This window comes from Heteronotia binoei, chromosome 10 (genome assembly GCF_032191835.1).
Source record: "Heteronotia binoei isolate CCM8104 ecotype False Entrance Well chromosome 10, APGP_CSIRO_Hbin_v1, whole genome shotgun sequence".
NCBI classification, from domain to species: Eukaryota; Metazoa; Chordata; class Lepidosauria; order Squamata; family Gekkonidae; genus Heteronotia; species Heteronotia binoei.
The window spans coordinates 6,902,190-6,926,629 of NC_083232.1; the positions used below are offsets into that span (position 1 = coordinate 6,902,190).

At 48.3% G+C, this 24,440-nt stretch overlaps 1 protein-coding gene across 1 annotated transcript in view; it reads right to left on the reverse strand.

Moving 5' to 3' along the window:
* WNT3A (Wnt family member 3A) overlaps window positions 1–24,440 on the reverse strand; it is a 167,194-nt gene that overhangs the window by 59,303 nt on the left and 83,451 nt on the right. Inside the window, exon 2 of the mRNA XM_060247925.1 lies at window positions 646–887. Within this exon, the coding sequence (XP_060103908.1) occupies window positions 646–887 (242 nt within the window). The remainder of the gene's footprint in view (window positions 1–645; window positions 888–24,440) is intronic.

Here is a 24,440-nt window from a genome sequence, read left to right on the forward strand (position 1 = left end):
TGCCACTGGCCTGATCCAATGTGGCTTCTCTTATGTGACACAGAGTGTTGGACTGGATGGGCCGTTGGCCTGATCCAACATGGCTTCTCTTATGTTCTTATGTGACACAGAGTGTTGGACTGGATGGGCCATTGGCCTGAGCCAACAGGGCTTCTCTTATGTTCTTATGTGACACAGAGTGTTGGACTGGATGGGCCATTGGCCTGATCCAACATGGCTTCTCTTATGTTCTTATGTGTCTCAGAGAGTTGGACTGGATGGGCCACTGGCCTGATCCATCATGGCTTCTCTTATGTTCTTAAGAACTGAGGTCCATTAGTGGCTCTTAGTCACAAGGTATAGATGGAACATTTTGTCTGGGACAGTGATGCTCTGTCTTCAATCTCCTTTACCTTCCTCGGCCTACAATCTCCTTTACCTTCCTCCCCCACAACAGACACCCTGTGCGATGGGTGGGGCTGAGAGAGTTCTCACAAAAACTGCCCTCTCTAGGATAACTCTGCTAGAGTTGAGACAAAGAGAGGCACCTAGACACACTTAGAGTGATGCATACCCCCTCCACACACAATGTCCGGGCATGCTGAGTCGCTCGCTCCAACACGTCTGTCCATCTCCACTACACTTCGCACAAAGCCATGCACTCACCTTTATCCAGCACTGGCCCAAAGATGGCCAAGCTATCATTGACGGTGGTGCAGTTCCACCTCCTTCCGCGGAACTGGTGCTGGCATTCTTGGATGCCAATCTTCACCCCTTCGGCAACGCTGGGCATGATCTCCACGTAGTTGCGACAGAACCTCAGCTGCTTGGGCACCAAGCCAGGGATACTTCCGCACAGGATGGGCTGTGTCCCCAACGAAGAGTATTGGTGGCCGATAGCCAAGGACCTACAAGGAAGGAGTGAGGACAGTGAGAGAGTGGCATTCCCAAGAGAGATCACTTCCATCAGATGGCCTCTGGTTTTAGGTAGCTTTAGATACAGTTGTGGCAGGTAGCTTTGGTCATCTGATGTCACCTCTGAGAATTGAATGGACACACTGCATGCAAAGGTACCGGGACCAGTGGCTGACTGGCCGGGGCGTCAGCTTGCCCAATGGGCCCCTGATGAAGTTTTAATTGTACCTTTTTCCCACTTACGTATTTTTTGAAAATTATTTATTTCTTACAAAAATTAAATGATAGCCTTATGGTTGTGGGTGGGCCCCCTATGTGGGTGGCCTCTACACGGGCCAGGGCCTTCTCAGTGGTAGCACCAGTGCTGTGGAATGCTCTCCCTGAGGCCGTAAGAGCCCTGTGGGATCTCTCCCAATTCCGCAGGGCTTGTAAAACCGAACTTTTAAAACAGGCCTATGACAACTAGGGGAAAAGGCTGTCACTTTTTATTCTGCCGGGCAATTCCATCAGAAGGACCACCAATAGATAAATTGTATAGCCCCAATACTTTGTTTTAAATTGTTTTAAACTGTAAATTGCATATGTCTCATTGTTTTATACTGAAATTGAGATGTTGGTTTTATTATGATTGTTAGCCGCCCTGAGTCCATTTGGAATGGGTGGGATATAAATCGAAAGTAAATAAATAAATAAATAAAGAATTCCTAATCCCCCAAGCCTGTTGATGCAAATCTGGAATTCCTAAAGGATGCAGAATTGACTGTTTAATTTAGGACAGGGGTGTCAAAACATTAAATAGGGCCGCCAAACCCCCGGTCTGGGTGGGGTTTCCCCCACTCGGGAGGTTCTCAATCTGCTAGCCCACATTGGGCCGGCTGGGGGAACCTCATAAGAACATAAGAGAAGCCATGTTGGATCAGGCCAATGGCCCATCCAGTCCAACACTCGGTGTCACACAGTAGCCAATAACACACACACACACACACACACACACACACACACATATACTGTGGCTAATAGCCACTGATGGACCTCTGCTCCATATTTTTATCCAATCCCCTCTTAAAGCAGGCTATGCTTGTAGCCGCCGCCACCTCCTATGGCAGTGAATTCCACATGTTAATCACCCTTTGGGTGAAGAAGTACTTCCTTTTATCTGTTTTAACCTGACTTCTCAGCAATTTCATTGAATGCCCACAAGTTCTTGTATTGTGAGAAAGGGAGAAAAGGACTTCTTTCTCTACTTTCTCCATCCCATGCATTATCTTGTAAACCTCTCTCATGTCACCCCGCAGTCGACGTTTCTCCAAGCTAAAGAGCCCCAAGCATTTTAACCTTTCTTCATAGGGAAAGTGTTCCAAATCTTTAATCATTCTAGTTGCCCTTTTCTGCACTTTTCCCAATGCTATATTATCCTTTTTGAGGTGCGGTGAGCAGAATTGTACACACTATACCAAATGAGACCGCACCATCGATTTATACAGGGGCATTACGATACTGGCTGATTTGTTTTCAATTTCAAACTTCCCCGACATCGCCAGCCTGATGACGTCACCCGGAAGTGACATCATCATGCTGGTAATGTCGCACTGTGACCACTCTAGGTGTTTCCAGGAAAGCTCTATGCTTTCCCCGGACACTCTAGCCATTTGGGAGGGGAAACTCTATGGCAGCGAGGGACTTCAGAGGGAAAACTCTGAGGCTGTGAGGGACTTGGCAACCCTAACCTTAAAACTTGTTTTCTGTTGCCCCAGAAGATCAGATCAGAACCAACAAGTCAAAATTAAAACAAGAGAGTTTCCAGCTAAACATTAGGAACAACTTCCTGACAGAGCAGTTCCTCAGTAGAACAGGCTTCCTCAGGACATGGTGGGCTCTCCTTCTTTGGAGGTTTTTAAGCAGAAGCTAGCTCAGGGGTGTTGAACTCATTTGTTATGAGGGCTAGATCTGACATAAATGAGACCTCGTCTGGTCAGGCCATGTGCGTCATAAACAGAAATGTCAAATAGTGGAGATATCGATTTTATAAAGGACACAGACAAACACAAAGATTTTTCTTTAACTTAAAAATATGCTTTAAAGATTAGCACTCTTGCAATATTTTGTTTGCTGAACAGTTTCTGATAACCGACATCTCTTGCTCTGAATTATTGCATCAAAACCTGGAGACAATGCCTGTGCTGTAGCAGTCTTCAATATGCTGTTCAGGTGTTGTTCGGATGCGTGTCTGTAAGCTGCAAACCTGCTTTTCGTTTGACATTCATTACAGAAATCTTTGAACCTAAGACCAAGGGGGAAAATATGAAACGGCTGGGCATTGCAAGCTTTTGTACATATGTTGCTTCATGTGCTGGTCAGCCAATGGGGAAAATAGAGGTTTTGCTCTGTAGCTCCTGTGCGATTGAGCGAGCCTGCAACTCGACAGTCCATAATTCTTCTTATTACTCGTTTTGACCATAGTTTTAACATCATGTTGGTATTCTTACTGACTCATGGGGGACCTTAGGGTTTTCAGGGCAAGAGATGTTCAGAGGTGGCTTGCCATTGCCTGCCTCCATGTCATGACCCAGTTATTCCCCGGTGAGCCTTGATGTAGTGGTTCAGTGCGTGGACTCGAGAATCGGGTTTGATTCCCCACTCTTCCACTTGCAGCTGCTGGAATGGCCTCAGGCCAACCATAGCTCTCACAAGAGTTGTTCTTGAAAAGGCAGCTTCTGTGAGAGCTCTCTCAGCCCCACCTACCTCACAGGATGTCTGTTGTGGGGGAGGAAGGTAAAGGAGATTGTGAGCCGCTCTGAGTTTCAGAGTGATGGGTGGGATATATATCCAATATTTGTTTGTTTGTTTGTATTTATATCCCGCCTTCCCCACCGAAGCAGCTCACAATATAAAGCTTACAATAAAACATTTATATTAAAGCATTAAACAGTTTGAAAATAATTTGGTGCTAGTATCTCCTTTCAATATCTTCTTCTTCATCATCTTCTTGGAGGTCTTCCATCTCAGCACTAGACCTGCATGTTTTTTGAGGGGGGGGAGCAAAATTAAAAAATGATGCCCCCTTATGGGCCATTCTATCTTATGGTCCCATAGAATAGAATGGACTCCATACCCAATTTGGCACCCGCCTCCCGTCGGCACCCAGGGCAAGCACCTCCCTCTGTCCCCCCCCCACCAGATCCAGCCCTATACTAGACTCCCTCTAAGCTGTGGAGTCTTGTGAGCAAAAATCCGACTTTGTGAGCTACTAGCATGGAAGTTGCGAGCCGCTGCATCAATTAGTTTGCTCTGGGACCATTTTTCCTGGGCTATGACAAAAACGTTTGAGCCGGAGGCTAAAAAAACTGTGAGCTAGCTCACACTAACTCAGTTTACAGGGAATGCCGCCCAGGGCTGATAACAGGGTTTAGCTTCCAAGATCTGATGGTCAGGTCACCGAGCAATATATTTTCAGTCAACATCCATTAAAACAATTTCATTTGGTAACATATGGCAACAAATTATATTTCTTGCATCATTAATAACTTCTTTTATCTATCCCATATATTACTTTCTACCCACCCTTCCCCCCGTTACTTTATGTAAAACAATTCTTATTAGTAACATATGGTAATAAATCTATATCTATTCTTACATCTTTAAAAATCTCTTTTATCTACCCCGTATATTACTTTCCACCCACCCCTCCCCCCGTTACTTGAACCCCGCCAGTGTTATTTACTTAAAAAAACCCAAATATTAAAGGTACCCTTAACTATTAAAACAAAAATTTATATTCTTCTGCTTTTTAAAACTTAATTATTATCAAAAATTGTCCAGATGTCCTTTTATTTTCCACTCTTTTTCTATATATCTTCTAAACTTTTTCCACTCCATCTTAAAAACTTCTAAGTCATAATCTCTTAATATTCTTGTTAATTTGTCCATTTCACTCCATGTCATAACTTTTATAAGCCAATCACATTTCTCTGGTATTTTTTCTTGCTTCCACAACTGCGCATAAAATGTCCTAGCTGCTGAAAGCAAGTATTTTCATTCAACATTGATTAGCCTCCTAGTCTTTCGTAACAAAAATAGAAACCTGGGCACACCCCAAGACAGGTAGATCCCCTCTTTTTCACCCAGCCCTACTAATAGCAACTTGACTGGCTAATGAGTAATTCGCTGACTCATGGTTTCTTTGAAGACATGCAAAGAGGGCATCGACCAGGTATTGCTAGTTCAACTGAGTCAGCATTTCCTCCTTACAAGTCAGTCTTCTTGCAGACAAGCCCGGGGCAAATCCTACCGCCGTGTGTCAAAGTCAGGATGAGTAGGTGGCTTTTTGGAATGGATGTTGGCACATCGAAGGCATTCTTCAGCACATCTGCAGACCGTGACTGAACGTAACCTTTGTTCAGTCCAGTTGGAGAAGGTTCAGTAATCTCTGAAGAATTTTGACACATTCGGATCATAGACTGAACGTTTCACATGGCCCAACCAATGTTCCCCCTAAGCAGTGGAGTCTTGGGAGCAAAAATTGTACTTTGTGAGCTCCTAACTTTAAACTTGTGAGCTACTGCATACATTAGTTTTGCTCTGGGGCCACTTTTTCCTGAGCTCAGACAAAAATGTGTGAGCAGAAGGCTAAGAAACTGCGCTAGCTCACACTGGGCCCAACCACTGGAGAAACTCAACCAGAAAGATCGTCGATGTTTCCAGATTTAGGGATCCATCATTACAGGGTTTCCATGTCCAACGAAAGCAGGGGTGGGGAACCTTTTCTCTGCCAAGGGCCATTGGGATATTTATACCATCATTCGCAGGCCATAAAAAATCATCTACTTAAAAAGCAGTGCTCCACTGAGGGAGAATGATTCAGGCCAGCAAAATTAATGCAAATCATTGTTTTTCTATTTGAAGTCATGTGGGGAGAGCCTAATGTTGCACGCACACACACAGCCCGCCGCCCTAGGCAAATGCATAGTTCAAGGTAGGGTTGCCAATACCCAGGTGGGGGCAGGGGATCTCCGGTTTGGAGGCCCTCCCCCCGCTTCAGGGTCATCAGAAAGCGGGGGGGGGGGAGGGGAGGGAAATGTCTATTGGGAACTCTTTTATTCCCTAGGGAGATTTATTCCCTTAGAAAATAATGGAGAATTGATCTGTGGGTATCTGGGGCTCTGGGGGGGGGCTGTTTTTTGGGGTAGAGGCACCAAACTTTCAGTATAGCATCTAGTGCCTCTCCTCAAAATACCCCCCAAGTTTCAAAAAAATTGGATCAGGGGGTCCAATTCTATGAGCCCCAAAAGAAGGTGCCCCTATCCTTCATTATTTCCTATGGAAGGAAGGCAAGAAAAGGTGTGCTGTCCCTTTAAATGTGATGGCCAGAACTCCCTTTGGAGTTCAATTATGCTTGTCACAGCCTTGATCTTGGCTCCACCATTAATGTCTCCTGGCTCCACCCCCAAAGTCCCCATATATTTCTTGAATTGGACTTGGCAACCGTAGTTCAAGGGCTTTTTTGTAGAAACAGCCCAGCAGGAACTCAGTAGCATATTAGACCACATCTCCTAATATTAGCATGATAGGTAACACACTCATTAGCATGTTAGGCCACACCCTCTGGGATAATCAAGTGCAAACTGAACTGTGACAGTAACTTCTCCAGGCCCTAGGGTTGCCAAGTCCAATTCAAGAAATATCTGGGGACTTTGGGGGTGGAGCTAGGAGACTTTGGGGGTGGAGCCAGGAGACATTAGGGGTGGGGCCAAGATCAAGGCTGTGACAAGCATAATTGAACTCCAAAGGGAGTTCTGGCCCTCACATTTAAAGGGACGGCACACCTTTTCAATTCCTTCCTTCCATAGGAAATAATGAAGGATAGGGGCACCTTTTGGGGGGGGCTCATAGAATTGGACCTCCTGTTCCAATCTTTTTGAAACTTGGGGGGTATTTTGGGGAGAGGCACTAGATGCTGTACTGAAAATTTGGTGCCTCTACCCCCAAAAAACACCCCCCCCCCCAGAGCCCCAGATACCCGCAGATCAATTCTCCATGATTTTCTATGGGAATAAATCTCCATAGGGAATAATAGAGTTCCCAGCAGACATTTCCCTCCCCTCCCCCCGCTTTCTGACGACCCTGAAGCGGGGGGAGGGTCTCCAAACCGGGGGATCCCCTGCCCCCACCTGGAGATTGGCAACCCTACCAGGCCCTGCAGCAATTCTGGCCGGCCAGCCAGGCTTCAGGGAGGCTGCTGCACAGCGCAGTTGGGCCCCACGATCCTCGCTGGCCAACCAGGCCCCAGGGAGGCTGCCACATGGCTCGGTTTGGTCCAGCAATCCCCGAGGGCCACACCAAGTGACCTCGAGGGCCATATACGGCTCTTGGGACAGAGGTTCCCCGCCTCTGAACTAAAGAAATATCTGGGGACTTTGAGTGTGGAGCCAGGAGACATTGGGTGGAGCCAGGAGACATTGTGGATCAAATGTGGATCAAAAACTGGCTAATTAATAGGAAGCAGAGAGTGAGTATAAATGGGCAATTTTCTCAGTGGAGGATGGTAAGCAGTGGGGTGCCGCAGGGCTCAGTACTGGGTCTCATGCTATTAGCTACAGCTTATTGTTGGAACTTTCTGTCTGGGGTAATGATGCTCTGTATTTAGGGTTGCCAAGTCCAATTCCAGAAATATCTGGGGACTTTGGGGGTGGAGCCAGGAGACTCTGGGGGTGGAGCCAGGAGACACTGGGGTGGAGCTAGGAGCAAGGGTGTGAAAAGCACAATTAAACTCCAAAGGGAGTTCTGTCCAAAACAATTAAAGGGACCGCATGCTTTTTAAAATGCCTTCCTTCCCTCCACCCTCCCCTTCTCTGATTTCACCTCAGAAGCGGAGCGGAGCGGGCGATGCCGCTGCGCAGCTGCCGCCTCTTCTCCGCTTCATCTTAGCTGCTCCTCCGAGATGGGCTCAGCCTGAGCCCATCTCGGAGGAGCAGCTACGGTGAAGCGGAGAAGAGGCGGCAGCGCAGCGGCGTCGCCTGCTCTGCTCCGTCTCTGAGGTGAAATCAGAGAAGGGGAGGGTGGAGGCAGGCCAGGAGCGTGGCGATCCGCGAGTCCGGGTCCTAGAAGGACCCAGATTCACGGCTCGCATGCTCCTGGCCTGCCTCCACCCTCCCCTTCTCTGATTTCACCTCAGAGACGGAGCGGGCGATGCCGCTGCGCTGCCGCCTTTTCTCCGCTTCACCGTAGCTGCTCCTCCGAGATGGGCTCAGGCTGAGTCCATCTCAGAGGAGCAGCTACGGTGAAGCGGAGAAGAGGCGGCAGCTGCGCAGCGGCATCACCCGCTCCGAGTTGGGGCGGCTCGCCACGCTCCTTGGCGCTGTTTCCCCCCCTCCCCCCACTTCCATTTTTTTGGGGAGCGGGGGAAGAGGCTGGAAATCCTGGGGTCCCCCGCCAGGGCAGGAGGGTTGGGAAGCCTTTCTGTATTCTTGGTGCTTGGGGGGGGGCACAGTGGGAGGGCTTTTAATGTCCTGGCCCCACTGGTGAGAGCGACGTAAGTGCGAAATCTTGAGCCCGAAATCGGTCAGAGTGTTTGCTCTTAGCCAAGAAGCTGAGAAGTCCTTTCTAAAAGAGAGAAGGAGGAGGTAGGGTTGCCAGGTCCAATTCAAGAAATATCTGGGGACTTTGGGGGTGGAGCCAGGAGCAAGGGTGTGACAAGCATAACTGAACTCCAGAGGGAGTTCTGACCATCACATTTAAAGGGACGGCACACCTTTTAAATGCCTTCTCTCCATTAGAAATAATGAAGGCTGGGGCACCTTCTTCTGGGGCTCATAGACTGGATCCTCCTGGTCCAATCTTTTTGAAACGTGGAGGGTTTTTTGAGGAGAGGTACTTTGAAGCTATACTGAAAATCTGCTGCCTCTACTTCAAAAAACAACAAAGATACAGCTCTCTGTGTTAAAACACAATTCTGACGCTGTAATGAATATCAAAACCCAAAAAGAGTATCAACAATACACAACATATCAGTCATGCAACAAGTTAAAACTTCCTAAATTCCGCAATGCTCCTGCTGTCCTTTTGTGGCACAACGCCACTATTTTGTCTTCCAGTGCAATATTTGAGAAAAAGGTCCAATGGAGAACCGATCCGCTTAGCAAGCCGTTTCAGATCTCTAATCTTTCTTCTATGGACCAATCTTGTATATTATGTGCAGTGGGGTGCCCAGTAGACTTTTCCCTCATATACATACTCCCAGCTTTGGTAGTGGTGGTGACTGACCCAAGGTCACCCATCAGGCTTCCGGTGAAGGAGAATCAAACCCCGTTCTCCAGATCAGAGTAAACCATGATATCACACTGGCTCCTATTGCATCTGCAAGCCTTTTGGGAACAGCTTGAAGACGGCCCGACTTGTCAATCCCCAGGTGAACCTGAAAACACCCTCCAAATTTCAAAAAGATCTGAGCAGGGGGTCCAATTCTATGAGCCCCGAAAGAAGCTGCCCCTCTCCTTCATTATTTCCAGTGGAGGGAAGGCATTTAAAAGGTGTGCGGTCCCTTTAAATGTGACGGCCAGAACTCTCTTCGGAGTCCTATCATGCTTGTCACACCCTTGCTCCCGGCTCCACCACCAAAGTCCCCAGATATTTCCTTTAATTTTTTAATTTAACCTTAAAAGCAAGAGTTTCTTTTAAAGAGATAAGTTGAAAGCAAATAATCATTTAAAATATACTGAACACACAGTTATCAGCATGATGCACGAGGATTACTTCTTGATTGCAGGAGGCAAAGAACTTCTGCTCTGAACAGTGTGTCATTAGGCATCACCTTTCTGTATCATGTCCAGAGGCAGCACTGCCAAGAAGCCGCCTTGGAGGGCACGATAGCTGCTTCTAGCCATGGGCTTCAGTGTTCAGGCCAGAAGGAGGCTCACAAAGACCCCAGATATTTCTTGAACTGGACTTGGCAACCCTGTGAGAACCGATGTCTCATTTCCCCCTCTTGACATTAATTCCTCATCTCCACTGGGCTCATGGCCAAGTTCAGCACCAGTCTCTCTCATTTTTATCCCGCCCCTCCCGATGAAGGCTCAAGGCAGCAGGGACGGAAATGCTCTATTCATTCCTGAAAACAATCTTGCAACGTAGGCCAGGTCCCAGAGCCGGCAACCTCCCAGCGGGGCCTGGAGATCTCATACTAACATAAGAGAAGCCATGTTGGATCAGGCCAGTGGCCCATCCAGTCCAGCACTCTGTGTCACAGAAGAACATAAGAGAAGCCATGTTGGATCAGGACAATGGCCCATCCAATCCAACACTCTGTGTCACATAAGAACTTAAGAGAAGTCATGTTGGATCAGGCCAGTGGCCCATCCAGTCCCAACACTCTGTGTCACATAAGAACATAAAAGAAGCCCTGTTGGATCAGGCCGGTGGCCCATCCAGTCCCAACACTCTGTGTCACATAAGAACATAAGAGAAGCCCTGTTGGATCAGGCCAGTGGCCCATCCAGTCCAGCACTCTGTGTCACATAAGAACATAAGAGAAGCCATGTTGGATCAGGCCAGGGGCCCATCCAGTCCAACACTCTGTGTCACATAAGAACATAACGGAAGCCATGTTGGATCAGGCCAATGGCCCATCCAGTCCAACACTCCGCGTCACATAAGAACATAAGAGAGGCCACGTTGGATCAGGCCAATGGCCCATCCAGTCCAACACTCCGCATCACATAAGAACATAAGAGAGGCCACGTTGGATCAGGCCAATGGCCCATCCAATCCAACACTCTGTGTCACATAAGAGAAGCCATATTGGATCAGGCCAGTGGCCCATCCAGTCCAGCACTCTGTGTCACATAAGAACATAAGAGAAGTCATGTTGGATCAGGCCAGTGGCCCAACCAGTCCAGCACTCTGTGTCACATAAGAACATAAGAGGAGCCCTGTTGGATCAGTCCAGTGGCCCATCCAGTCCAACACTCTGTGTCACATAAGAAAATAAGAGAAGCCATGTTGGATTAGGCCAGTGGCCCATCCAGTCCCAACTCTCTGTGTCACATAAGAACATAAGAGAAGCCTTGTTGGATCAGGCCAGTGGCCCATCCAGTCCAACACTTTGCGTCACATAAGAACATAGCAGAAGCCCTGTTGGATCAGGCCAATGGCCCATCCAATCCAACACTCTGTGTCACTTAAGAGAAGTCATTTTGGATCAGGACAATGGCCCATCCAGTCCAACACTCTGTGTCACATAAGAACATAAGAGAAGCCATGTTGGATCAGGACAGTGGCCCATCCAGTCCCACTCTCTGTGTCATATAAGAACATAAGAGAAGCCATGTTGGATCAGGCCAGTGGCCCATCCAGTCCAACATTCTGTGTCACATAAGAACATAAGAGAAGCCATGTTGGATCATAGAGTTGGAAGGGACCTCCAGGGTCATTTAGTCCAACCCCCTGCACAATGCAGGAAACTCACAAATCCCTCCCCCTAAATGCACAGGATCTTCATTGCTGTCAGATGGCCATCTAGCCTCTTTTGAAAAACCTCCAACGAAGGAGAGCCCACCACCTTCCAAAGGAGGAAGCCTGTTCCACTGAGGAATCGCTCTAATGGTCAGGAAGTTCTTCCTGATCATAGAATACTAGAATCATAGAGTTGGAAGGGACCTCTAGGATCATCTAGTCCAACCCCCGGCACAATGCAGGAAACTCACAAATCCCTCCCCCTAAATTCACAGGATCTTCATTGCTGTCAGATGGCTATCTAGCCTCTGTTGAAAAACCTCCAAGGAAGGAAAGCCCACCAACTCCCGAGGAAGCCTGTTCCACAGAGGAACCGCTCTAACGGTCAGGAAGTTCTTCCTAATGTTGAGCCGGAAACTCTTTCGATTTAATTTCAACCCATTGGTCGTGGTCCTACCTTCTGGGGCCATAGAAAACAATTCCACACCATCCTCTATAGGACAGCCTTTCAAGTATTTGAAGATGGTGATCCTATCACCTCTAAGCTGCCTCCTCTCCAGGCTAAACATGCCCAGCTCCTTCAACCTTTCCTGATAGGACTTGGTCTCCACATTCCTCACCATCTTCATCACCCTCCTCTGGATCCGTTCCAGCTTGTCTATATCCTTCTTAAAATGGGGTGCCCAAAACTGAACACAAGACTCCAGGTGAGGTCTTCCCAGAGCAGAGTCAAGCGATACCATCTCACCACGTGATCTGGACACTACACTTCTGTGGATACTTCCCACAATTGCTTTTGCCTTTTTAGCCACCGTATCACCTCTCTAGCCTGATCTCATCAGATTTCGCAAGCTAAACAAGCTCAGCCCTGGTTGGTACTCGGATGGGAGACCACCAAGGAAGTCCAGGGTTGCTCAGTAGAGGCAGGCCCCGGAAAACCACCTCTGAACATCTCTTGCTGACGTTTTCCACCACCACCCCAGTATACAACGGGGTGCATTGCATAAAACTCTCTCCCCCTTGGCAAACACACCTGCACAAGCTCACAAACCCTGGCCATTGCGTGGCATGGAGCTGATGAGATTCCAGCGGCCCACAGATCTGCAAAACAGATACCTCACCATTTTGTACACACACACCCTCCAAGCCAGCGTTGCCTCATAATGCAGCTCTGAGGCGTTCCTCCCATTTCAGGCACATCTCGCCTTTGCAGCCGTCCAACGTCTTCATTAAAGTCTTAGATGAAAGAGCGCTCGTGACCCCGGCCGCCGACAACACCAAACAAAGAGGGATTGCCGGCACTTTAGAGGATCAACTGGAATCTCAGGAGGCTTCAAACGCCATCACACATCTGTTAGGACTGCTGCGCTTTCTTCTCGCAAAGCCCCTGCTCTGCCCCAACAGACGCACACCGTCTCAAAGCCCACCTGTTACACAGACATCTCACCTTCGCCGACTTCACCTGCAGCTTGTCTGGCTTAAGTTCCCACCCCTCCCCTCTCCAGCTTGAAGGGAACCCACCAGGGGAGGCTAACTGAAACAGGGTTGCCAGATCCAGGTCGGGAAACTCCTGGAGATTTGGGAATGGCTGGTGCATGGGAGGATGGTCAAGTCGGTGGCCGTCTAGGGCGCCCCCTCTCACCTAGGGTTGCCAAGTCCAATTCAAGAAATATCTGGGGACTTTGGGGGTGGAGCCAGGAGACGTTGGGGGGTGGAGCCAGGAGCAAGGTTGTGACAAGCACAATTGAACTCCAAAGGGAGTGCTGGCCATCACATTTCAAGGGACAGCACACCTTTTTTAAATGTCTTCCTTCCATAGGAAATAATGGATAGGGGCACCTTCTTTTGGGGCACACAGAAGCGGACCCCCTGGTCCAATCTTTTTGAAACTTGGACGGTATTTTGGAGAGAGGCACCAGATGCTACGCTGTAAATTTGGGGGCTCTACCTCAAAAAACAGCCTCCCCCCAGAGTCCCAGATACCTGCGGATCCATTCTCCATTATTTCTGATGGGAATACATCTCCATAGGGAATAATAAAGTTCCCAGCAGACAGTTCCTTCCCCCCTCCCACTTTCTGATGACCCTGAAGCGGGGGGAGGGCCTCCAAACCGGGGGATCCCCTGCCCCCACCTGGGGATTGAAAAATAAAGGTACATAACCCACCGTGAAAACCAGCTTCTATTATTGAATTATACAAAGTCAACAAAGATAAACATACTCCTATAAATTCCACCATCATAAATTACAAAACAACCATAACTTTTAGTCCTTAATGAAAAAGGAAGCATTAGCACCAAGAGTCCTTCTTTTAATCCTGTGGTAAAACTTCCCATCTCATTCCATGAAATCCTGGTGTAGTACTGGGGATTAGCAACCCTACTCTCACCACGTGCAGTGTGTGTGCTCCTCGGAGCTTGCCTTCCCCAATAGAAAGCAGGCTCCGTGGAATGCAGATGATGCCTGGCCCGTTTTGCATTCCAGGGCCTCTTACAGACCCGGGAAATGCAAAAGGGTATAGCGCCTGCACAGTGTGCTTCTCAGAGCCCGGCAGTAGGCTTGCCAATCCCCAGGTCCCAGCGGGGGTTCTTCCGCTTTCCCAGGCTCCTTCCCGCCTCCAGTCAGTTGGCTGGTGGGGGGAAACCCCGCCCCCAGAGGACCATGTGCCTTTCCACCTCTGGAGGCTTCAGTCTCCGGACCATGTGACTTTCCACCTCCGGAGGCTTCAGGCTCTGATTGAAAGGCTTCCTCTTGGAATGGGGTGTTACTTGGAAGAAGTTGGCAGCGACTCGTGAGCAGAGAGGCCAATCCCTTGCTTCAGAGTCACCAGAAATGGGGTGGTGGGGGGGAGGGAAACGTCTGCTGAGCATTTGTGAGGAACTCCAAAGGGATCTGTTGAGGCTGGGTGAGTGGGCGTCAACGTGGCAGATGCGGTTCAATGTGGCCAAGTGCAAAGTAATGCACATTGGGGCTAAGAATCCCAGCTACAAATACAAGTTGATGGGGTGTGAACTGGCAGAGACTGATCAAGAGAGAGATCTTGGGGTCATGATAGATAACTCACTGAAAGTGTCAAGACAGTGTGCGTTTGCAATAAAAAAGGCCAATGCCATGCTGGGAATTATTAGGAAGGGAATTGAAAACAAATCAGCCAGTATCATAATGCCCCTGTATAAATCGATGGTGCGGTCTCATTTGGAGTACTGTGTGCAGTTCTGGTCGCCGCACCTCAAAAAGGATATTATAGCTTTAGAGAAGGTGCAGAGAAGGGCAACTAGAATGATTAAAGGGCTGGAGCACTTTCCCTATGAAGAAAGGTTGAAACGCTTGGGACTCTTTAGCTTGGAGAAACGTCGACTGCGGGGTGACATGATAGAGGTTTACAAGATAATGCATGGAATGGAGAAAGTAGAGAAAGAAGTACTTTTCTCCCTTTCTCACAATACAAGAACTCGTGGGCATTCGATGAAATTGCTGAGCAGACAGGTTAAGACGGATAAAAGGAAGTACTTCTTCACCCAAAGGGTGATTAACATGTGGAATTCACTGCCACAGGAGGTGGTGGCGGCCACAAGTATAGCCACCTTCAAGAAGGGTTTAGATAAAAATATGGAGCACAGGTCCATCAGTGGCTATTAGCCACAGTGTATGGAGCACAGGTCCACCAGTGGCTATTAGCCACAGTGTATGTGTGTATATAACATTTTTTGCCACTGTGTGACACAGAGTGTTGGACTTGATGGGCCGTTGGCCTGATCCAACATGGCTTCTCTTATGTTCTTATGTTCTTATGTTCATTTCATTATTCCCTGCGTGGAGATCAATTCCCATAGGGAATAATGAGGAATTGATCTGGAGGTTTCGGGGGCTCTGGGGGAGCTGTTTTTCGAGGTAGAGGCACCAAATTTTCAGTATAGTATCTAGTGCCTCTCCCCAAAGTACCCCACAAGTTTCAAAACGATTTGACCAGGGGGTCCAATTCTATGAGCCCCAAAAGAAGGTGCCCCTATCCTTCATTATTTCCTATGGAAGGAAGGTATTTAAAAAGGTGTGCTGTCCCTTGAAATGTGATGGCCACAACTCCCTTTGGAGTTCAGTGATACTTGTCACACCCTTGCTCCTGGCTCCACCCCTAAAGTCCTCAGATTTTTCTTGAATTGGATTTGGCAACCCTACCCGGCAGGGATAAATTAACCAATTGTAAAAGCTGAAGAAGAGCCAATTTCTACAAACGGGCTCCTGTTGAAGTTGTCTGCTGTCTCTCATCCTTCCTACTCTACTTTAACAGAGCCGTAGCTCAGCGGCAGAGCATCTTGCTCGCATGCATCCTTCTTAAAATGTGGTGCCCAAAACTGAACAGGCCCTAAAAGACAGAGCAGTAGGGTGAAGCCAGGAGACATTGGGGGTGGAGCCAGGAGACATTGGGGGTGGAGCCAGGAGACATTGGGGGTGGAGCCAGGAGACATTGGGGTGGAGCCAGAAGCAAGGTTTTGATTAGCATAATTGAATTCCAAAGGGAGTTCTGCCCATCACATTTAAAGGGACTGCACACCTTCCTTAAAACTGGATATGCCTTCCCTCCTTTGGATATAATGAAGGATAGGGGCACCTTCCTTTGGGGCTCATAGAATTAGACCCCTTGGTCCAATCTTTTTGAAACTTGGAGGGTGTTTTGAGGAGAGGAATTGGATGCTATGCTGCAACTTTGGTGCCTCTACCTCACAAAACAAGCAGCCCCCTCCCAGAGCCCCAAATACCCACAGATCAATTCTCTATTATACCCTACGGGAATTGGTCTCCATAGGAAATAATGGAGTGCCCAGCGGTCATTTCCCTCCCACTTTCTGATGATCCTAAAGTGGGGGGAGGGCCTCCAAACAGGGGGATCCACTGTCCCTACCTGGGGATTAAGACGAAACCGGAAACCACAGTGCGTATAGATTGATCTGTGAAATTGACAAGCTTTAAATAAATGCAACAAAGTCCTCGGAAATGCTCAATTCATTGGAATTTCCCAAAGTATCTTTTAAACAGAATTTAAGTGACTCAACCAAGCTCAATATCCAGAAATTATATCAATGGTTCCCAAAAAGTCCACATTCAATGCTGTAATAAATTGGTAACGTATCTTGCTGTCTGTAGGTTCCGTTTTCTGAGAGACGCAGGTGTACTGTAATATTTGAATAATGTAGAGAAGAAGAAGAAGAAGATATTGGATTTATATCCCGCCCTCCACTCCGAAGAGTCAGAGAGTGGCCTACAATCTCCTTTACCTTCCTCCCCCACAGCAGACACCCTGTGAGGTAGATGAAGATATTGGATTTATATCTTGCCCTCCACTCTGAAGTCACAGAGGGACTCACAATCTCCTTTACCTTCCTCCCCCACAACAGACACCCTGTGAGATGGGTGGGGCTGAGAGGGCTCTCACAGCAGCTGCCCTTTCAAGGACAACCTCTGCCAGAGCTATGGCTGACCCAAGGCCATTCCAGCAGGTGCAAGTGGGGGATCAAACCCCATTCTCCCAGATAAGAGTCCGCACACTTAACCACTACACCAAACTGGCTCTCCATCCAACAGCTGCTGCTACACAAGTCCAAGGTTCAATTCATGTTTCATTTGCCACTTCCACTGGCCGCCTGTATTTTTATCAGAGAACGGATCATGCAAACAGAAGATGTAAGCTATTGTCTGTGAGCTGTTGCCTTCGCATGGGTTCCTGATACAAATACAGGTGGCCATTAAAAGGAAGGGGGTAAGCACCTGGAAAACTGGGCAAAAACCAATAAAATGAACTTTAACAGGGATAAATGTACAGTTCTGCATTTCGGTAGGAAAAATCCCATGCATAGTTGTAGGGTGGGGGAGACTTGTCTTAGCAGTAGTGTGTGCGAAAATGATCTAGGGGTCTTAGTGGATCATACGCTGAACATGAGTCAACAGTGTGATGCGGTGGCTAAAAAGGCAAATGCACTTTGGGCTATATCCACAGAAGTCTAGTGTCCAGAATACGTGATGTGATGGTATCACTTTACTCTGCTCTGGTAAGACCTCACCTGGAGTATTGTGTTCAGTTTGGGGCACCACATTTTAAGAAGGATATAGACAAGCTGGAACGGGTTCAGAGGAGAGCGACGAAGATAATGAGGGGTCTGGAGACCAAGTCCTATGAGGAAAGTTTGAAGGAGCTGTGGATGTTTAGCCTGAGAGGAGGCAGCTGAGAGGTGATAGGATCACCATCTTCAAGTAGCTGAAGGGCTGTCACTTAGAGGATGATGTGGAATTGTTTTCTGTGGCCCGGAAGTAGGACCAGAACCAATGGGTTGAAATTAAATCAAAAGAGTTTGCGGCTCAACATTAGGAAGAACTTCCTGACCCTTAGAGCGATTCCTTAGTGGAACAGGCTTCCTCAGGAGGTGGTGAGCTCTCCTTCCTTGTAGGTTTTTAAGCAGAGGCTAGATGGCCATCTGACAGCAATGAAGATCCTGTGAATTTAGGGGGAGGTGTTTGTGAGTTTCCTGCATTGTGCAGGGGGTTGGACTCGATGACCCTAGAGGTCCCTTCCAACTCTAGGATTCTATGATTCCTGTCCATTAGAGTAGTTCCTCAGTGGAACAGGCTTCCTTGGGAGGTGGTGGCTCTCCTTCCTTGGAGGTTTTTAACAGAGGCTAGATGGCCATCTGACAGCGATGAAGATCCTGTGAATTTGGAGTAGGTATTTGTGGGTTTCCTGCATTGTGAAGGGGTTGGACTTGATGACCCTGGAGGTCCCTTCCAACTCTAGGATTCTATGAGTCTATGATTCTATGACTCCTCCAGGTTGATCTCTAGGCAACAAAAATAATTTTCCCTGGAGAAAATAGCTGATTTGGAGGTTGGACTATATTGCATTGTATGAAACTGAAGTCCCTTCCCTCCCCAAACCTCACCCGCCCCAGACTCCACCCCCAAAATCTCCAGGTGTTTCTCAACCCAGAGCTGGCAACCCTCTTCTTCAGCCCAGAAATGCCTCTCATCAGCACAGCTTCATTTAATGATTTCTTTCCAAAACAACTGGAGAAGCTCTGGACTCCTGCCAACCCGTGCTCCGCTAGCACAGGGCCGCTTGCTCACGCTTAGGTGGAGATACTAGCTTTGACTTGCCGGAGGAGGAGAAACAGCATGCTGAGGGATCAGTCTGCAGGGCCCTGCCAAGATTCCCATGTGTGTTGACTTGAGATTCCAGAGGCAAACTCTTCTCCTCCTCCTCCTGGGAATAAAAGCTACAGGGTCATTCCTTTGGACATTTCCCTCCTTCTCCAGCCCAGACTGCAACTGTAAGCCAGGATGGGTGATTAATTAAATGAGGAGGAGGAGGAGGAGGAGGAGGAGGAAGAGAAGGAGGAGGGGAAGGAGAAGGAGAGGAATGAGGAGGAGGAGGAGGAGGAGGGGAAGGAGGAGGAGGAGGAGGGGAAGGAGGAGGAGAAGGAGGAGGAAGAGGAGGAGGAGGGGAAGGAGGAGGAGGAGAAGGAAGAGGAGGGGAAGGAGGAGGAGGAGGAAGAGAAGGAGGAGGAGGGGAAGGAGGAGGAGGGGAAGGAGGAGGAGAAGGAGGAGGAAGAGGAGGAGGAGGGGAAGGAGGAGAAGGAGGAGGAGGGGAAGGAGGAGGAGGAGAAGGAAGAGGAGGGGAAGGAGGAGGAGGAAGAGAAGGAGGAGGAGGGGAAGGAGGAGGAGAAGGAGGAGGAGGAGGAGGGGAAGGAGGAGAAGGAAGAGAAGGAGGAGGAGGGGGAGGAGGAGGAGAAGAAGAAGAAGAAAAGAAGAAGAGGAGAAATTCCTGGAGATTTGGTGGGTGGAGCCTGGGTAAGGCAGAGTTTGAGGAGCAGTGCAAGGGATGCCAGCTTCCAGATGGGATCCGGGGATCCCCTGGAATTCCAGCTCATCTCCAGACTCCAGAGTTCCCCTGGAGAAAATGGCAGCTCTGGAAGATGACCTCTATGACATTGTACTCCACTGAGGTCCCTCTCTTCCACAGGCCTCACCCCAAAAATCTCCAGGAATTTCCCAGCCTGGAGCTGGCAACCATACCCTCATCTCCTCCCCATGGCCAGGGAGGATCTGGCCACTGTAAGAGGGACCTCAGCATGGTAAAATGCCATAGAGTCAACCTTCCAAAGCAGCTGTCTTCTCCAGGGGGACTGATACGTGTCACCTGGAGGTCAAATGTGATTCTGGGAGATCGCCAGGGCCCACCTGGAGGCTGGCAACCCTAAAGGCAGTTTCTTGATGTGTTACACCTCGAGGTTGGACTACTGTAATGCCCTCTGCATGGGGCTGCCCCTGTACCAAACTCAGAAACTGCAGCTAGTGCAGAATGCGGCGGCCAGGCTGTTAGTGGGACTCCCCCGGTGGGAACACATGCAGCCTAGGTTGCGGGAGCTGCACTGGCTGCCAGTTGCGTTCCGAGTTCGTTACAAGGTGCTGGTTATTACCTTTAAAGCCCTATATGGCCGAGGACCTGCCTACCTTAGGGACCGCCTCTCTCCATATATCCCCCAGAGAGCACTGAGATCCAGCTCCCAAAATCTCCTAAAAATCCCTGGACCAAGGGAGGCCAAACTGAAAACCAAGCGAGAGCAGGCCTTCTCAATAATGGCTCCCCATTGGTGGAATCAACTACCAGCGGAGGTTCGAGCCCTGCGGGACTTCAATCAGTTCCGCAGGGCCTGTAAAACTGTCCTTTTTCAAATGGCCTACAAGATGGAATCCTGAAGTAACACCTAGCCATCAGATATATACTGTAAGAACATAAGAGAAGCATGTTAGATCAGGCCAATGGCCCATCCAGTCCAACACTCTGTGTCACACAGTGGCAAAAAAAAATTATATATACACACACACTGTGGCTAATAGCCACTGATGGACCTCTGCTCCATATTTTTATCTAAACCCCTCTTGAAGGTGGCTATGTCTGTATCCACCACCACCTCCTGTGGCAGTGAATTCCACATGTTAATCACCCTTTGGGTGAAGAAGTACTTCCTTTGATCCGTTTTAACCCGTCTGCTCAGCAATTTCATCGAATGCCCACGAGTTCTTGTATTGTGAGAAAGGGAGAAAAGTACTTCTTTCTCTACTTTCTCCATCCCATGCATTATCTTGTAAACCTCTCTCATGTCACCCCGCAGTCGACGTTTCTCCAAGCTAAAGAGCCCCAAGCGTTTCAACCTTTCTTCACAGGGAAAGTGCTCCAGCCCTTTAATCATTCTAGTTGCCCTTTTCTGGACTTTCTCCAATGCTATAATATCCTTTTTGAGGTGCGGCGACCAGAACTGCCCACAGTACTCCAAATGAGCCCGCACCATCGATTTATACAGGGGCATTATGATACTGGCTGTGTTGTACTATAGCACCTTTGACTGTTGTGGTTTTAATTAATTTATTTGAATGTATTTTATTGTATTTTATTGTCTAATGTATTTACCGTAATCATGGCACATGCCATGTCTGTGAGCCGCCCTGAGCCTGGCTCGGCGGGGAGGGCGGGATATAAATAAAAGTTGTTGTTATTATTATTATTATTACTACTACTACTACTATGAGCCTGGCCTGTTGGAACGATGATCCCGGAGGATTATGCAATAAGGCTGTTATTAGATTCCTGGGAAGAGAGGGCATGAAGTGCCACGCCCAGTAGAAAACGACAGGAACTCACAGGGGTCAGAGGTTAACAACACCAAGTATTATGTTATTATACGGAGATTATACAATTCACAGATTGGCCCGATGGCTGAACAGAACCTTCGTGTCCAGACCGAGATGTTCTCTTTTGCTTGTTACTCGGAAATCGGGTACTCACCCCGGTTCTTGCTCTTAAATTTGGGTGTCAGATCCAACTCAAGAAATATCTGGGAACTTTGGGGACAGAGACAGGAGACATGGGGGGGTGGAGCCAGAAGCGAGGTTAGGACAAGCATCATTGAACTCCAAAAGGAGTTCTGGCCATCACATTTAAAGGGACCGCACGCCTTTTAAATGCCTCCCCTCCGTTGGAAATCATGAAGGACCGGGGCACCTTCTTCGGGGGGCTCATAGAATTCTCCCCCCTGGTCCATTTTGAAACTTGGAACGTCTTTTGAGGAAAGGCATCAGAGACCCCCCCCCCAAAAAAAATCATATACCCTCAAATCAGTTCTCCATTATACCTTATGGGAATTGGTCTCCATAGGGCAGGGGTGGCCAACGGTAGCTCTCCAGATGTTTTTTGCCTACAACTCCCATCAGCCCCAGCCATCAGCCATGCTGGCTGGGGCTGACGGGAGTTGTAGGCAGAAAAAAAATCTGGAGAGCTACCGTTGGCCACCCCTGCCATAGGGAATAATGGAGTGCCCAGCAGACATTTCCTTCCCCCCTCCCCCGCTTTTTGATGACCATGGAGTGGGGGGGGGGGAAGGCATCCAAACTGGGGGGGATCCCCTGCCCCCACCTGGGAAGTACATAAACATCTTTCCCTGTGGTACTCTAGGTCTCATTCCACCTGGGGATTGGCAACCCTAGTGCCAACTCCAGATTGAGAAATTTCTGGCGATTAGGGAGAGGGGATTTGAGGAGGCGAGGGAGCTCCACAAGGCGCAATGCCAAGTCCATCGTCCAAAGCAGTCATTTTCTCCCAGGGAAATCAGTTCTGGAGATCAGTTCTGATTCCAGGAGATCTCCGCCCCCTGCCTGGAGGATAGGACTGCTTTTCGTTCTTCATGAACTTTGGCCAGTTCACGGTGCATGAAGCGATGCTCCTGAACGGAAGAACCATCACAAACTTCCAGAAGAATTCTTCCAGAAAGAGAGACCCGGAAGAACACAAGTTTGCAGGAAAGGTAACCAAATCTTCTGAATCTGAATTCAGTCAGGGGTCATTTCATTGAAAAAGAGGTACCAGAACTCATTGTTTGTTGTTGTTCAGACGCACAGTCAAGTCCGACTCTTTGCAACCCCACAGGCAAAGTCACGCCAGGCCCCCCTGTCTTCTACCATCCTCTGAAGTCTGCTCAAATTCATGTTTGTTACATCAGTAATGCTGTCCAGCCATCTCACCTTTTGCCGTCCCCTTCGTCTTTTGCCTTCTGTCTTTCCCAGCATCAGGATCTTCTCCAGGGAGTGCTCCCTTCTCATTGGGTGGCCAAAGTCTTTGAGCTTCAGCTTCAGCATCTGACCTTCCAGTGAACAGTCTGGGTTGATTTCCCTTAGGACTGACTGAGTGGATCTTCTTGCAATCCAAGGGACTCTCAAGAGTCTTCTCCAGCACCACAGCTCAAAAGCATCTATTCTTCTGCACTCGGCCTTCCTTATGGTCCAGCTCTCACAGCCACACACTACTGCTGGGAATACCATCATTTTAACTATACGGACTTTTGTTGGCAGAGTGATGTCTCTACTTTTTATTAAACCGCTCGGGCACAATTTATTTGCATCATTCATTTGCATATAAGAACATAAGAGAAGCCATGTTAGATCAGGCCAATGGCCCATCCAGTCCAACATTCTGTGTCACACAGCGGCCAAATATATATATACACACACACACACACACACACACTGTGGCTAATAGCCACTGATGGACCTCTGCTCCATATTTTTATTTAACCCCTTCTTGAAGGTGGCTATGCTTGTGGACGCCACCACTTCCTGTGGCAGTGAATTCCACATGTTAATCACCCTTTGGGTGAAGAAGTACTTCCTTTTATCCATTTTAACCTGTCTGCTCAGCAATTTCATCGAATGCCCACGAGTTCTTGTATTGTGAGAAAGGGAGAAAAGTACTTCTTTCTCTACTTTCTCCATCCCATGCATTATCTTGTAAACTTCTATCATGTCACCCCTCAGTCGACGTTTCTCCAAGCTAAAGAGCCCTAAGCGTTTCAACCTTTCTTCATAGGGAAGGTGTTCCAGCCCTTTAATCATTTTAGTTGCCCTTTTCTGAACTTTCTCCAATGCTATAATATCCTTTTTGAGGTGCGGCGACCAGAACTGCACACAGTACTCCAAATGAGACCGCACCATCGATTTATACAGAGGCATTATGATACTGGCTGATTTGTTTTCAATTCCCTTCCTAATAATTCCCAGCATGGCGTTGGCCTTTTTTATTGCAAACGCACACTGTCTTGACATTTTCAGTGAATTATCTACCATGACCCCAAGATCTCTCTCTTGGTCTGTCTCTGCCAGTTCACACCCCATCAACTTGTATTTGTAGCTGGGATTCTTGGCCCCAATGTGCATTACTTTGCACTTGGCCACATTGAACCACATCTGCCACGTTGACGCCCACTCACCCAGCCTCAACAGATCCCTTTGGAGTTCCTCACAATCCTCACACACCCCTGTTTTTTGAGGTAGAGGCACCAAATTCTCAGCACAGCATCTGGTGCTTCTCCTCAAAACACCCTCCATGTTACAAAAGGATCGAGCCAGGGGGTCCAATTCTATGAGCCCCTAAAAAAGGTGCCCGTATCCATCATGATTTCCAATGGAGGGAAGGCATTTAAAAGGTGTGCCGTCCCTTTAAATGTGATGGCCAGAACTTCAATGATGCTTGTCACAACCTGGCTCCTGGCTCCACCCCCAATGTCTCCTAGCTACACCCCCAAAATCCCCAGCTATGTTCTTGAATTGGACCTGGCAACCTTAGGTAAGAAAGAAAGAGCACAAGGAAACTTAGGCGGTTCCGGAGTTCTGCTCCTGTGAGCTCCTGGCCAAAATGAGGCCTGGGTTCAGCGATCCTAACGAGAAAGTATTTGCACAAAACTGGCACCAATTTTGCACTAGACCTTTCATCCTGGTTTAGCCCTGTCTCCAAACTGGCATTCTGCACTAGAGTCATAGAATCAGATAAACCAACTCTATGACTCTGTGATTCTATTATTTTAGTGTCGAATGTCTGCTTGGGGACAGGGATAAACCAGGATGAAAGGTCTAGTGCAAAATTGGTCTGGGTCATAGTGCCTCTAAATGAAGAGTTTGTGAAAATAATTACAAGACCGCGAGCGATCCTCTTCCGGTCCGCCTTTCCTCTTCAGCCACGGCCCACGGGGCCTGGTTGCAACTCGATAGGAGGAGAGAGGGGCAGA